General features: G+C 45.6%; 1 protein-coding gene across 3 annotated transcripts in view; it reads left to right on the forward strand.

Moving 5' to 3' along the window:
- CPEB4 (cytoplasmic polyadenylation element binding protein 4) overlaps positions 1 to 16,182 on the forward strand; it is an 85,611-nt gene that overhangs the window by 54,578 nt on the left and 14,851 nt on the right. For all 3 annotated transcript variants that reach the window (XM_077265806.1, XM_077265808.1, XM_077265809.1), the window contains 3 exons: positions 9,803 to 9,976; positions 12,225 to 12,314; positions 13,860 to 13,978. In XM_077265806.1, coding sequence (XP_077121921.1) covers positions 9,803 to 9,976; positions 12,225 to 12,314; positions 13,860 to 13,978 — 383 coding nt within the window. The remainder of the gene's footprint in view (positions 1 to 9,802; positions 9,977 to 12,224; positions 12,315 to 13,859; positions 13,979 to 16,182) is intronic.

Here is a 16,182-nt window from a genome sequence, read left to right on the forward strand (position 1 = left end):
CCTAGGACATAAACCCAGCTTTCTGACACTCTGCACTACATTGCTACCCAAAATCCTTTGGTATTCTTCAGATTTCATGATGCCTTGCACACAGTCAAGGCACCCAGGGCCAGAGGCAGCAAAACAACCACTAAACATTTTTGAACCTCCACAATTTTTGACTGTAGGTACTGTGTTCTTTTTCTTTGTAAGCCTCATTCCGTTTTTGGTAAACAGTGGAATGTGCTTTACAAAAAGCTCTCTTGCTCTCGTATCCAAAAGGCACTTTCCCAGAAGGATTTTGGCTTACTTGGGTATAGAGATGGGCGAACCCGAACAGTAAAGTTCGGCGTCCGTACCGAACACCTACTGTTTGGGTACTTACACTGACTTGACCAGGAAGTCTATGTTACTGTTCGGGTTCTGCTGCCCGAACACCAGGTGTTTGTAGTGCTATCATGTGAATGACAGCGCGGCAAACACCGCTTCTGATCGGCAGTGATATCATCCCCGCCAGTGAGGGAGCCGCAGTTCCCACGCTGTGAAAAGACCCCGCAGTTGTGATTGAAGGTGTAAATTATATAATTACCTCCGGTCACTGGTATTATCTGATGGGACTACTGCTGCTGCTAGTAACAATGAGAGCAGGAGCGGCTGAGAGAAGTATTCTTAAGCCGGCTCCTGCACTGTATATAAATAATTAATAAAAAAATGCTTGGGTTCCCCTGTATTTTTGATAACACAGGCAAAACTCACAGCTGGGAGCTTGTTATCAAGAATAGAGGGGTCCCCACACTGTATTTTGTAATTATTTAAATATATATTAAAAAAAAATTGTGGGGTCCCCCCATTTTTTTTCAACCAACCTTGCTAAAGCAGACAGTTAGGGGCTTGTATTCTCAGGCTGGTAAGGGGCCATGAATCTTGCCCCCCAGTCTAAAAACAGCAGCCCGCAGCTGCTCAGAAAAGATGCCTCTATTGGATGCACCAATTCTGGCGCTTTGCCCAGCTCATCCCACTTGCCCTGTAGCGGTGGCAAGTGGGATTGATGTCACCTTTTGTATTGTCCAGTGACATCAACCCATGGATTAGTAATAGAGGGGCTTCTATAAGACGCCTATCCATTACTAATCCTATAGTTATAGGGTAAATAAACATACTGCCGGAATAAAGTCTTTTATTTGAAACTAGATGGTAGCCCGATTTTAACGCATCGGGTATTCTAGAATATGTATGTAGTTTATTTATGAAGATTTTAGAATAATACATTGAATACACAGGATTTGGCCGGACTGCGCCTGTCGCTGATTGTTCGCGGCCAGCTGCGTAGCATATAACAGCCTACGTAGTAAATAGCACAGCCGCGTAGTATATTGCACAGCCACGTAGTATATAGCACAGCCACGTAGTATATAGCACAGCCCACGGAGTATATAGCACAGCCCACGGAGTATATAGCACAGCCCACGGAGTATATAGCACAGCCATGTAGTATATAGCACAGCCCACGGAGTATATAGCACAGCCCACGGAGTGTATAACAGCCCACGTAGCATATAACACAGCTCACGTAGTATATAACACAGCCCACGCACGCAGTATATAACACAGCCCACGTAGTGTATAACACAGGCCACGTAGTATATAACAGCCCACGTAGTGTATAACACAGGCCACGTAGTATATAACAGCCCACATAGTGTATAACACAGCCCACGTAGTATATAGCACAGCCCACGTAGTATATAGCACAGCCCACATAGTATATAGCACAGCCTGTTGTGAATTCCGCTCTTGGGCTCCCTCCAGTGGTTGTAAGTGGCACTTTTGTGAGTTCTGCTCTTGGGTTCCCTCCGGTGGATTTAAGTGGAACTGCTGCTCCTTGGATTTAGCAGTCAGCAGCTGCTTCCACTGATCGTTTATTCTGGCTCGGCTATTTATCCTGTCTCTATCCTTCAGCCAGTGCCAGTTGTCAATGGTTCCTGCTTGGATTCACATCTCTGCTTGGATTTCCCTGATATTCTGACCCGTTCAGCAAAGATGTCCTTGCTTTGTTCTTTTGCAGTCCACTTGTTGTGGACTTAATCGTTCTGCACTTTCTATGTTTTTTTTCTAGTCCAGCTTGTCAGTATGGATTTATACAGTTAAGCTGGAAGCTCTGGGAAGCAGATTTACCCTCCACACCTTTAGTCAGGTGTGGAGATTTTTGTAAACTCTGTGGTGGATTTTTCTTGTTTTTAATACTGACCGCACAGTATTCTGTTCTATCGATCTAGCTAGACTGGCCTCCTTTGCTACATCTTGGTTTCATTCTGCGTATGTCATTTCCCTCTCCACTCACAGTCAATATTTGTGGGGGGCTGTTCTATCCTTTGGGGATTTTCTCTGAGGCAAGATAGCTTTCCTGTTTCTATCTTTAGGGGCAGTTAGTCCTCCGGCTGTGACGAGATGTCTAGGGAGTGACAGGAACATCCCACGGCTACTTCTAGTGTTGTGTTAAGCTCAGGTACTGCGGTCAGTACAGGTACCACCTCCTCCAGAGCACATCTCATGTTGCTCCTGGGCCACCAGTTCATAACAGCCCACGTAGTATATAACAGCCCACGTAGTATATAACAGCCCACGTAGTATATAACAGCCCACGCAGTATATAGCACAGCCCACGCAGTATATAGCACAGCCCACGTAGTATATAGCACAGCCCACGTAGTATATAGCACAGCCCACGTAGTATATAGCACGGCCCACGTAGTATATAGCACGGCCCACGTAGTATATTGCACGGCCCACGTAGTATATTGCACGGCCCACTTAGTATATAGCAATGTGGGCATCATATCCCTGTTAAAAAAAAGAAAAAAAAAAAAAGTAAAACAAAAATAGTTATATACTCACCTTCCGTTGGCCCCCGGATCCAGGCGAAGCATTTACCGATGCTCCTCGCACGCTCCGGTCCCAAGAGTGCATTGCGGTCATCATCTCGCGAGATCGCAATGCATGGAGCGGTCATTGGAGCGTCGCGAGGAGCGGGAAAGGCCTGTTCTGGATCCGAGGGGCCGACGGACGGTGAGTATATAACTATTTTTTATTTTTTAATTATTTTTAACATTAGATCTTTTTACTATTGATGCTGCATAAGCAGCATCAATAGTAAAAAGTTGGTCACACAGGGTTGATAGCAGCGTTAACGGAGTGCGTTACACCGCGGCATAACGCGGTCCGTTAACGCTGCCATTAACCCTGTGTGAGCGCTGACTGGAGGGGAGTATGGAGCGGGCACTGACTGCGGGGAGTAAGGAGCGGCCATTTTGCCGCCGGACTGTGCTCGTCACTGATTGGTCGTGGCTGTTTTGCCGTGACCAATCAGCGACTTGGGATTTCCATGACAGACAGACAGACGGAAGTGACCCTTAGACAATTATATAGTAAATAAAACAAAACACACATTTCCATTTTTATTAAAAAATAACAGTTATACTCCCCTAACGCCTAATTCCACTGAATCCCTCGACTCCTGTAATACAGCAAAAATAAGAAACTACAATAGCTCTCACCTGTCCGACGTTCTGTCCCACGCTGTAATCCATGTGTGGGAGATAAACCGTTTTCAACCTGGAAGGTGCCAAGATGCGACTGTCCAGGCTGAGAACCACTGCTGCGAGCGCAGCCTCAGTGGCTATTGCTGACATCATCAAGGTTACTGCAGGTCACTGAGGCTGCGTTCCCAGCTGGGAAATGAACTGCGGTGAACTCTGGGAGATCCCCGCTAGCACTGTGAGGAAAGTCCCACGGTGCAGAGGCCAGTTCACCAGTAGAATTTCACAATGGTGAATTTGTACTGCGATGAACTTGCCTCTGCACCATGAGACTTTCATCTTATGCTTGAAACAAAGTTGTTTACCCACATTTTTGGAAAGGGCCAACAATTTTGTTCCACCCTTGTTTGGGATTTAGTGTGAACTTATGTCCAATCTTGCGTTTTTCCTCTTTTTTGTGTTCCAATACACACAAAGGAAATATATATGTGTATAGTAAAACGTGTAATTGCAATAAATTTCTGGGAGAAATACCTAATTTTCTGAAACCGTTTCAAGGGTGCCAATAATTTCAGCCATGACTGTATATGCTCCTTCTCCACTGTCTATGTGATATATTTGCTCCAGCCCTATTGTCTCCTTTGTGATGTATATACAGGTGTCTCAGTGTATCATATGTGATTTACATACTCTAGACATCCCACTGCATGATTTCTATCATGCGTCAGCAGTGATGAATTTCACATTGTGAGGAGACATTCATTGTGATTATGCATCTGTGTTCAGGACAACTTACTGCTGCGAGTTCTTCAAAACCTTATCATAAAGAGCAGGGCCGGTTTTAGACAAAGTGGAGCCCTGGTCAAAAGTTTTAAGTGTGGCCCCATATGCTACATATTGCACAACACGCAGAAACATTTCGATTTTATTTAGATGTGCTGAGTTCTGGCTGTTAAAATGGCGTGAACGACAATATTAAAGTCATTTGAAGATTGTTCCCGAGTTTCTTTACAACGGCTGTGGAAGAATGATGGGGAAAGATAGTCCTCATTAGAGTATAATGCAAATCCCATGTAGTATAATTAACTCCTCATGGCCCTTGATAGAGTATAGTGCAGCCCCCACCCAGAGTATGCTGCAGCCCCACACACACAGAGTATAATGCAGCTCCCTCATAGCATATAATACAGCCCCCCTTCGAGTATACTGCAGTCCCACACACAGTATAATGTACCCCCTTATAGTATAGTGCAACCCTACACACAGTATAGTGCAGCCCCCATACACAGTATAATGCAGCCCCCTCTCACACACAGTATAATGTAGCCCCCCACACGCAGTATAGTGCAGCCCCCCACACACAGCATAGTACAGCCCCACACACAGTTTAATGCAGCCCACAAACACAATATAATGTAGTGCCCACACACACTATAATGCAGCCCCCTACCACCACCACACATGCTATAATGCACCACCCCACAGTATAGTACAGCCCCCTCCCACACAGTATAGTACATCCCCCACACTCAGTTTAATGCAACCCTACACACTTACTATAATGCAGCCCACCACCACAAGCACAAACTATCATACAGCCTCACCACATCCATACAGACACTCACACTCGCCTCTCCTCCTTGTTCCCTGCACTGCTGCAGGCTCTGCTCCGGGCCCATCAGCTCCACTGCTCCTTCATCACTGCTTTCAACTGTATCGCCATCTATGATGCCGATAAGTTGAATGCACAATGTGGGGGGGCTGGGGTCCCCTGGAGGAGAGGGGGCCCTAGGCAGCTGCCTGGTCTGCCTGCCCCTAATGCCATCCCTGATAGTCAACTGCGTTCCAGACTGACGCAAACTTGGAAAAGCAGTTGCGAACAGCAACATATCACCTAACATCACATGCCGCACCAAAGAGAAGCAGCTCCAGTTATGACATTAGGGGAGATGACCAAATATAGCAGGATACTTTTTTATGTATGTACAATTTGGGGTACTTCCTTTTACAGACCGCATAATACCCTGTTGGAGTGGGGCTATGGGGCATCATACAGTATGTGTGGGGGCTTTCTGTGGGCACCCAGCATACTGTGTGTGTGTGGGCGCTGTGGGAGTTCAGCATGTTGTGTGAGGGGAGCTGTATGGACATGATGCTGCGTGTGGGGGAGCTTATGATCAAGGTGCAAGGGTTTAATATCCCACCCCAAAAAAGTTGGCAAATAAGGGCTGAATAGTAGGAACAATATAATTTACTGTTTTTAAAAAACTTTCTAAAAAGCAGTAAAATATTTGGTTTGGAATCGCTGCTACAGGCAAGAATACAGGTCACCATAAGCCCTATGGTAACTAGTATTACCAGTATCAGCTAGTTAACAACTTTTATTCTGCTCAATATTAAGTGGTAAAAGTTTAATATATAGTGCTGTGAGAAGGTAAATCAGCAGCCATGCAAATCTCTCTGCTAGTTTGCTACAATGTATCAGTCTGGAGTCCAGGCAGATAGCTGGCAAATCATTACTTAGACTGGATGCAATTGTTTCCACATCTGAGCTGAGAACATTCACCATACCTCCCAACTTTTGAGGAAGGGAAAGAGGGACAAAGTCAGCGGCAAATTTTAGGACACACCTCTGACCACACCCATTTCACAACTAGTCACGCCCCTACCACACCCATTTAGCACTTCTGATCACAATGTTTCGTAAACAATAATTATAAACAAAAAAATATGGCCACACATGACGCTCCATACTGTATAATGGCCACACATGACGCTCCATACTGTATAATGGCCACACATGACGCTCCATACTGTATAATGGCCACACATGACGCTCCATACTGTATAATGGCCCCAAATGATGCTGCGTACAGTGTACTGGCCCCACGTGATGCTCCATACAGTATAATGGGCCAACATGATGCTGCATACTGTATAATGGCCACACATGATGCTCCATACTGTATAATGGCTCCACATGATGCTCCATACTGTATATTGGCCACACAGTGCTCCATACTGTATAATGGCCACACAGTTCTCCATACTGTATAATGGCCACACATGATGCTCCTTACTGTATAATGGCCACATTATGCTCCATACTGTATAATGGCTACACATGCTCCATACTGTATAATGGCCACATTATGCTCCATACTGTATAATGGCCACATTATGCTCCATACTGTATAATGGCCACACCTGATGCTCCATACTGTATAATGGCTCCACATGATGCCCCATACTGTATAATGGCCACACATGATGCTCTATACTGTATAATGGCTCCACATGATGCTCCATACTGTATATTGGCCACACATGATGCTCCATACTGTATAATGGCCACACATGACGCTCCATACTGTATAATGGCCATTGGCCACATTATGCTCCATACTGTATAATAGCCCCACATGATGCTTCGTACTGTATAATGGCCACACATGATGCTGCGTACTGTATAATGGCCACACAGTGCCCCATACTGTATAATGGCCACACATAATGCTCCATACTGTATAATGGCCCCACATGATGCTGCGTACAGTATACTTGCCCCACGTGATGGTCCATACAGTATAATGGCCTCACATGATGCTTTGTACAGTATAATGGCCCCACACGATGCTGGGTACAGTATAATGGCCACACATAATGCTGGGTACAGTATAATGGCCCCTCATGATGCTCCATACAGTATAATGGCCCCACACAATGCTGGGGCAGTATAATGGCCACACATGGTTACCCCACCCCCATCATTGCCTTCTCCATCACTACACACACACACCTTTCACCGCGCTCCCTCGCAGCAGCCGGCAGCTTCCACTCCCATGGCGCTGAATGGTGTCATCCAGCTGCGCCGCTGACTGCTCACGTCGCTGCAGCTGTGATACGCCACTGATAAAGACCTCCGTGTCTCCTGCGCAAAGCAGTGTCAGAGCGAGGAGCAATATCTGCTCCGATCCGACACAGCCAGCGTCCGCTCCGTACACATGCGACTCTGCTCCATACACCTCGTACACACACGACTCCGCTCCATACACCTTGCACACACACGGCTCCGCTCCGTACACCTCGCACGCACATGGCTCCGCTCCGTACACCTCATACACACATGGCTCCACTCCATACATCTCGTACACACATGGCTCCGCTCCATACACATTGCACACGCTGCTCCGCTCCGTATACCTTGCACACACACACGGCTCTGCTCCGTACACCTCATACACATACGGCTCCTCTCCATACATCTCGTACACACACTGCTCCACTCCGTACACCTCGTACACACACAGCTCTGCTCCGTACACATTGCACACGCTGCTCCGCTCCATATACCTTGCACACATGGCTCCGCTCCGTACACCTCATACACACATGGCTCCGCTCCGTACACCTCATACACACATGGCTCCGCTCCATACATCTCGTACACACACGGCACCACTCCGTACACCTCGTACACTCACGGCTCCGCTCCATACACATTACACACGCTGCTCTGCTCAGTATACCTTGCACACACACGGCTCCGCTCCGTACACCTCATACACATACGGCTCTTCTCTATACATCTCGTACACACACGGCACCACTCCGTACACCTCGTACACACACGGCTCCGCTCCATACACCTCATACACACACGGCTTCACTTCCTACACCTCGTACACACACAGCTCCGCTCCATACACATTGCAGACATTGCTCCGCTCCGTATACATTGCACACACACGGCTCCGCTCATTACACTTCGTACACACGGCTCCGCTCCGTACACTTCATACACACATGGCTCAGCTCCATACACCTCGTACACACACGGCTCCGCTCCATACACCTCGTACACACACGGCTCCGCTCCATACACATTGCACACGCTGCTCCACTCCGTATACCTTGTACACACATGTCTCTGCTCCGCACACCTTGTACACACGTGGATCTGCTCTGTACACGTCGTACACACGTGGCTCCGCTCCGTACACGTCTTACACGACTCTGCTCCATACACCCTTCACACGCTGCTCCGCTCCGTTCACCTCTTACACACACGACTCCGCTCCATACACCTTTCACACACTGCTCCGATCCATACACCTCATACACACACGGCTCCGCTCCATACACACTGTAAACACCTGACCTCACACATGCTTACCTTCCTCCGGGGCCATGACAACCAGCAGAGTCTTGTACACGGGAATCCTTTACTCCCGATCATGTGACCCTTGACTCCTCCCATCCTGTGACTTCATCACAGGTCCTGTGTGCACAGAGCAGCCAATATGCTGCTCTGCGGGTGCAGGGGCTCAGGGAGCTGACCGGGTGATATATACAATACACCTCCCAACCAGTGCGGGACAACTAATGTCCCGCCTGGGATCGCGGGGCTGACTGTCAAAATCGGGACAGTCCCGCTGGATCCAGGATGGTTGGGAGGTATGCATTCACTGACAACAAAGCCTTGAGCAAATCAAACCATAACGAAAAACGTGAGGAACCTTTTATTGTCGACTATACTTTTTATTTTATTTTTACTTGAGAGGCATTCACAAGTGTTGGTGTGGGAGGAAACCTACAGTATATGCAATAAAACACAACAGTAAAGGAAGAAGAAAGGGGTCTATTTATTATTATTATTATTATTCATGTCTGGGCTGCTTCTGATAACCGCCTAGGTAGAGGGGAATAATCTCTGGACCTTTTCATGGTCTGTGTCCAAAGTGACAGCTGTCTAACATTCTTGAAACTAATCATGTCTTTAGTCTGACTTCATCCTGAAACGTTAACGCATACAACAGGCTGCAGCACTTAATACCAGACCATTGTCTTCTGAAGAGATCTCTGCATTGACTTAATAACCTTTTCACATGTAAATTGTAGTTGAGGATGAACAGTATGGCAGGGTAAGTAGGCGTTCTTGTGTTAAAACAATAGATGTACTATCTCGGCCTGATATAGCCTCTTCCTAGAGTTTCTCTGAGGAAGGTTCACTACGTTTCATAAGCAGATTAGTTTAGATTTTCTTCTATTTTATTAATCTTTTCTCTACTTGATCTCATTTGTAATTTTCTGGTTGAATTGATTCTCTTGGTTGAGGTATGTGCATAGGATTGACCACGAATAGTCAACAGCAGCAGTGTGGTTTGGCTGTCGCTCTCTCCTGTTCGGCTGACCACATGCGGATAAGGACTTTGGGGCATGTTGCCAAGATCAACATTTTTTCTGTAATGGAGGATGCTGAATATATTGTATTGTTTGTTCATCAGGACAGTCATCTCTCTTTCCAATGGAAGATGGCTTTTTGGATGACGGTCGAAGTGATCAAACCCTCCACAGTGGCTTGGGATCCCCTCATTGCTTTCCCCATCAGAACGGTGAAAGAGTGGAGCGCTATTCTCGTAAAGTGTTTGTTGGTGGTTTGCCTCCTGATATCGATGAAGGTGAGTAAAGACACAGGCATTTGGATCTACTGTATAGGGAATGGTAGTGGGCCTTTAGTATTGCATTTTTAATTATTCATACAGCATTTAAGATGGGTGTTATGAGACACCAAGGCTTTAAAAAATAAAATACATATGCAGAGTAGCAGAGCTGAACATCTCATGAGTACAACCTAATTATGCTATCAGCTTCACTGGTCCTCGATTTTCACTACTGCATGATAATATACAGTAGATACTTGTGTGATTTGGGGTAAGTTTTGGGTCAACCCAAAATAGTCATAAATATTCATAAGGGTGATGCCCCTGCTCTGTGAATGCTCTGTGTACTCTAACTAGCTAAATGTACAATCCTGTTCTTTGCCATTATGTGCCCAAATTCACCTAGTCTCACCCCTGATTTTATCCTAACAGTACATTTATTTATATCCTTTTCATTTGGATTTGTAATGTATGATTACGCACACACATTCATGCATACATACTTAATGTCATCATTGCTGCACAGGTGATTTGTGTTGGACAATTCAGTGGGTACGGAAAGTATTCAGACCCCTGTAAATTTTTCACTCTTTGTTTCATTGCAGCCATTTGGTAAATTCAAAAAAGTTCTTTTTTTTCACATAAATGTACACTCTGCACCCCATTTTGACTGAAAAAAATCAGAAACGTAGTAATTTTTGCTAATTTATTAAAAACAGATAAACTGAAATATCACATGGTCATAAGTATTCAGACCCTTTGCTCAGTATTGAGTAGAAGCACCCTTTTGAGCTAGTACAGCCATGAGTCTTCTTGGGAATGATGCAACAAGTTTTTCACACCTGGATTTGGGGATCCTCTGCCATTCTTCCTTGCAGGTCCTCTCCAGTTTCGTCAGGTTGGATGATGAACGTTGGTGGACAGCCATTTTCAGGTCTCTCCAGAAATGCTCAATTGGGTTTAGATCAGGGCTCTGGCTGGGCCAGTCAAGAATGGTCACAGAGTTGTTCTGAAGCCACTCCTTTGTTATTTTAGCTGTGTGCTTAGGGTCATTGTCTTGTTGGAAGGTGAACCTTCAGCTAAGTTTCAGGTCCAGAGCACTCTGGAAGAGGTTTTCATCCAGGATATCTCTGTACTTGGACGTATTCATGTTTCCTTCAATGACAACCAATCATCCTGTCCCTGCAGCTGAAAAACACCCTTATAGCATGATGCTACCACCACCTTGTTTCACTGTGGGGATTGTATTGGGCAGGTGATGAGCAGTGCCTGGTTTTCTCCACACATACAGCTTAGAATTATCACCAAAAAGGTCTATCTTCGTCTTATTAGACCAGAGAGAATCTTATTTCTCATAGACTGGGGAGTCCTTCGTGGTTTTTTTTTTTTTTTAGCAAACTCTATTTGGGCTTTGATATGTCTTGCACTGAGGAGAGGCTTCCGTCGGGCCACTCTGCCATAGAGCCCGACTGGTGGAGGGCTGGAGTGATAGTTGACTTTGTGGAACTTTCTCCCATCTCCCTACTGCATCTCTGGAGCTCAGCCACAGTGATCTTGGGGTTCTTCTTTACCTCTCTCACCAAGGCTCTTCTCCCACGATTGCTCAGTTTGGCTAGACGGCCAGGTCTAGGAAGTCTTCTGGTGGTCCCAAACTTCTTCCATTTAAGGATTATGGAGGCCACTGTGCTCTTAGGAACATTGAGTACTGCAGAAATTCTGTTGTAACCTTGGCCAGATCTGTGCCTTGCCACAATTCTGTCTCTGAGCTCCTTGGCCAGTTCCTTTGACCTCATGATTCTCATTTGGTCTGACATGCACTGTGAGGTCTTATATAGACAGGTGTGCGCCTTTCCAAATCAAGTCCTATCAGTTTAATTAAACACAGCTGGACTCCAATGAAGGAGTAGAACCATCTCAAGGAGGATCACAAGGAAATGGACAGCATGTGACTTAAATATGAGCGTCTGTGCTAAGGGTCTGAATACTTATGACCATGTCATATTTCATTTGTTTTTTTATTAAATTTGCAAAAATGTCTACATTTGTGTTTTTTTTCAGTCAAGGTTGAGTGCAGAGTGTGCATTCATGTGAAAAAAATGAACTTTTTTGAATTTACTAAATGGCTGCAATGAAACAAAGAATGAAAAATTTAAAGGGGTCTTAATACTTTCCGTACCCACTGTATGAGACCTGCAGTCCTACAAAGAAGCCCTGCTCAACAATACTATTGTTACTGCACTAACCTACCTTTATATGCTTCTTTCAGATGAAATAACTGCTAGTTTTCGTCGGTTTGGTCCTCTCATCGTGGATTGGCCACATAAGGCCGAGAGCAAATCTTACTTCCCACCAAAAGGTAGTTCAGCTTTCAACTAGTTAATTTCCATTCATAACTATAAAAAAAAAATTATATATATATATATATATATATATATATATATATATATATATATATATATATATATATATATATATATATATATATATATATATAGTCTTATAGGGTTTTTTTTGTTCACAAGCAGAAAGGAAATACACGTTTCTAGTGTTCTCTGAGTGATGTTTATAACTTGCACAATACAGTACGGTATATATCTTAAGGGAAGATTTAAGGGTACCTTACAAATGGTTACATCATAGCTATCTATAATTGTAGCATGCAGTGCTTTATAGCTAATGGTACCGTCACATTAAGCGACGCTGCAGCGATATAGACAACGATGCCGATCGCTGCAGCGTCGCTGTTTCGTCGTTGTGTGGTCGCTGGAGAGCTGTCACACAGACAGCTCTCCAGCGACCAACGATGCCGAAGTCCCCGGGTAACCAGGGTAAACATCGGGTTACTAAGCGCAGGGCCACGCTTAGTAACCCGATGTTTACCCTGGTTACCATTGTAAATGTAAAAAAAAAAAAACGCATACTCACATTCCGGTACCTGTCACGTCCCCCGGCATCCGCTTCCCTGCACTCCTCCTGCATCCTGTGTAAGCGCCGCCAGAAAGCAGAGCGGTGACGTCACCGCTGTGCTCTGCTTTACGGCCGGCCGGCGCTGACACAGTGCAGGGAAGCGGACGCCGGGGGATGCGACAGACACCGGAATGTAAGTATGTAGTGTTTGGGTTTTTTTACATTTACAATGGTAACCAGGGTAAATATCGGGTTACTAAGCACGGCCCTGCGCTTAGTAACCCGATGTTTACCCTGGTTACCAGTGAACACATCGCTGGATCGGCGTCACACACGCCGACTCAGCGATGTCAGCGGGTGATCCAGCGACGAAATAAGGTGCTGGCCTTCTAGCTCCGACCAACTATGTCACAGCAGGATCCTGATCGCTGCTGCGTGTCAAACACAACGATATCGCTATCCAGGACGCTGCAACGTCACGGATCGCTATCGTTATCGTTGTTAAGTTGTTCAGTGTGAAGGTACCTTAACAAGGGTGTAAGGTAATGCTCACGTTCAGTGAAAAAGAAAAATGTGTGTGAAAATATATATATATATTTTTTTCTTTTTGCGACCCAGTATCCTTGCAGAGGTGGTTGGGGGTAAGGAGTAGAAATGTGTCCAACTTTGATCCATGTCATGGATCAAAATGACATATTTAAGTACGGTATATGGATCCGTCGAAAACTTGGAAAGCATACTGCATTTTAGCACTGTCTGTTTTTCACTGACCCTGAGAACCCTCCATCATTTTGGGGTATTTTTTTTGCACATATCATAAAAACTAATAACACTCTGATAGTAAAGACACACAAACTATACACTGATGATCAATCTGCACCTGAATTAGGCCTTACAGAAATCTGACCAAGTAAAAGGTTCCAGTTAACATATGTACAGTGTTATAATCTGGTTCTTTTTCTGGTTTCTTATAGTCTTCTCTTTTATAACCCAGGCTATGCATTCTTGCTGTTTCAAGATGAAAGTTCTGTGCAGGCTCTGATTGATGCTTGCATTGAAGAGGATAGTAAGCTCTACCTGTGTGTGTCAAGCCCTACCATTAAAGACAAACCTGTGAGTATTCATTATATAAGATGTCATCAATTCCCTTTGTAGTTATTCATGCAAGGTAAGTTGACGTACAAGTATCACCTAATGCCTAAGCTTGCAAAAGAAATCTTCATTGAAGCACCTCCAGTGTTTACATAGAGACTTGAAAGCTTTCATTGGGTGGAACGTCCTGCCTTGTGCATTACTTGACAACTTCAAGTGCGCTTTATAGGTTCTTCTTAATTTCAGAATGAGGCCAGTCATCAAAGTGCTGCCAATACTCTGGTCTCATGAATAGCCCATTAGTAGTAAACTCCTGCTGTGTAGCAGGTATATATAAAAAGATGGTTTTGTCTGAAAGTGGAGAAGATGGTTGGACCTACTGTAGTGTCATCTGTAATTGCTGAAATACATTTTATATTTCAGACCTTAAAGCGTTGTATACAATTAAAAGCTTATGGTTTACTATTGCATAAAATTGATAGTCGTGTGAAGCGAACATTGAAAATCAAGTTTCAGTGGCCTGGTGACTATTGGGCAATAGATGCACTATTAAAGTGTTCATTATAACACGTAGGGTAAAATGTTGGCTTGTATTCGGTATTCATTCTATCCTTGCTGTAAGCGATCGATTGACATTCATTGACTTCTCATCACGCTTCTGCATGTAGATAGCAATCTGAATATACAGTATTTCAATGTAACACATAGCAGAAGCCTGAATCAGTCTTCCTTAGGTTGGAACAGTTGAAAAAGCATCCAACACTGAAGAAATCTGTTAATCAAAGAGAAATAAAAAAAAATAATTGTTTTCACAAAATAATTTCAAAGTGGACCTAAACTGTAAAGAGAGTCTGATCTATGTAATCTGAGACCAGCATGATGTTGTGATTCCAGCAAAGTGTCAATTGCTGGTCTACTTGCTGTTGATACAATCATAGTTTTCTTTGCTGCAGGTCTAGCAGTGCTCAGGAAGCTAAAACTTGTACAATCCCGTTCACACCACAGTTTTTTCCTTCATCTCATTGGGGTACACAGGACTGTGGGTGTATGCTACTGCCGCTAGGAGGCTGACACTAGGTAAACCTAAAAAAGGTTAGCTCCTCCTCTGCCGTATACACCCTGACACTGGCCACAGGCTAATCCAGTTCATGCTTAGTGTCTTTAGGAGGCACATGTCTGGTTTTTCTCAGACCTCTTTTCTCTTTTTTACCATGAAGATGACAGGGGTGACGAACCCTTTTGAAGGGGTCCCATCTCCCCAAACCAACAACGGGCGAGCACGTGGAGTGTCGCTTCCACGTATCCTCTCCCGCAACGTGGGACAAGATGCCGGACTCAGCCCTGACCACCCTAAGGTATTGAAACCCTAGGTTGTACAGGTGCATATGTGCAGTCCGTGCGGCCCCCACTGCATCACCAATGCTAAAGACTGAGGTCATGGAAGGAGGCAGAAGGTCCCTCTCCTCATCCCCTGAAGGGAAGATGGAGCTAGGGTGCCTGCACCATCCTTTACGCAGCCCCCCCCTCTAACCTGAAGCTGGAAACCTTTGCAGGAGTTGGGGGCTGAGAGGGCTCCTGCTGCAGCGCTCTTCCTGGCACTTCCATGCGCACACCTCTTCCCCTGTATTGTCCGGCAGGTCCGGGTCGACGGGCGGAAATTTGGCTTTCGGTGCGTCTTCCGGCGGCCTCGCGTCAGCTCCGCCCCCGTATTCTCGTGCAGGCGCTGGAAATTTAGTCCCCGGCTTTTGCTAGTACTAGGCCACTGGTGCAAGTCCCGCCGTTCCGGAGCGCGTCTGCTTCCGGTGGCCCCGCCCCCATATCCTCGTGCGGGCACCGGAAATTTAGTCCCCGGTTTTTGCTGGTACTAGGCCGCGGGTGAAAGTCCAGCCTCCGGAGCGCATCTGCTTCCGGTTCTGCCCCTACGAGCAGAGCGTGCTTTTTTGAAGATAGGGAGCGTCGGCATCTCAGAGGATCTGTTTCTTTTCCGTTGTTCCGCAGGATCCAGGGACACAGGACTGGGGTGTTACTCCCCCCCAGTCTGGCAGCTCTTCTCTCTTGCTTTCTCTCCCCCTGCTGCATGTATTCTAGATTGGGGATTCTTTCGACAGCAGGCCCACCATGTCTAGAGGGACCAAGACCCATACGGTATTATATACCTCATGTTTTACCTGTCGATCTGCTTTTCCGCATGCCCAGAGGTTCTGTGAGGCCTGCGATTCCGAGCT

The sequence above is a fragment of the Ranitomeya variabilis genome, chromosome 5 (assembly GCF_051348905.1).
Source record: "Ranitomeya variabilis isolate aRanVar5 chromosome 5, aRanVar5.hap1, whole genome shotgun sequence".
NCBI classification, from domain to species: Eukaryota; Metazoa; Chordata; class Amphibia; order Anura; family Dendrobatidae; genus Ranitomeya; species Ranitomeya variabilis.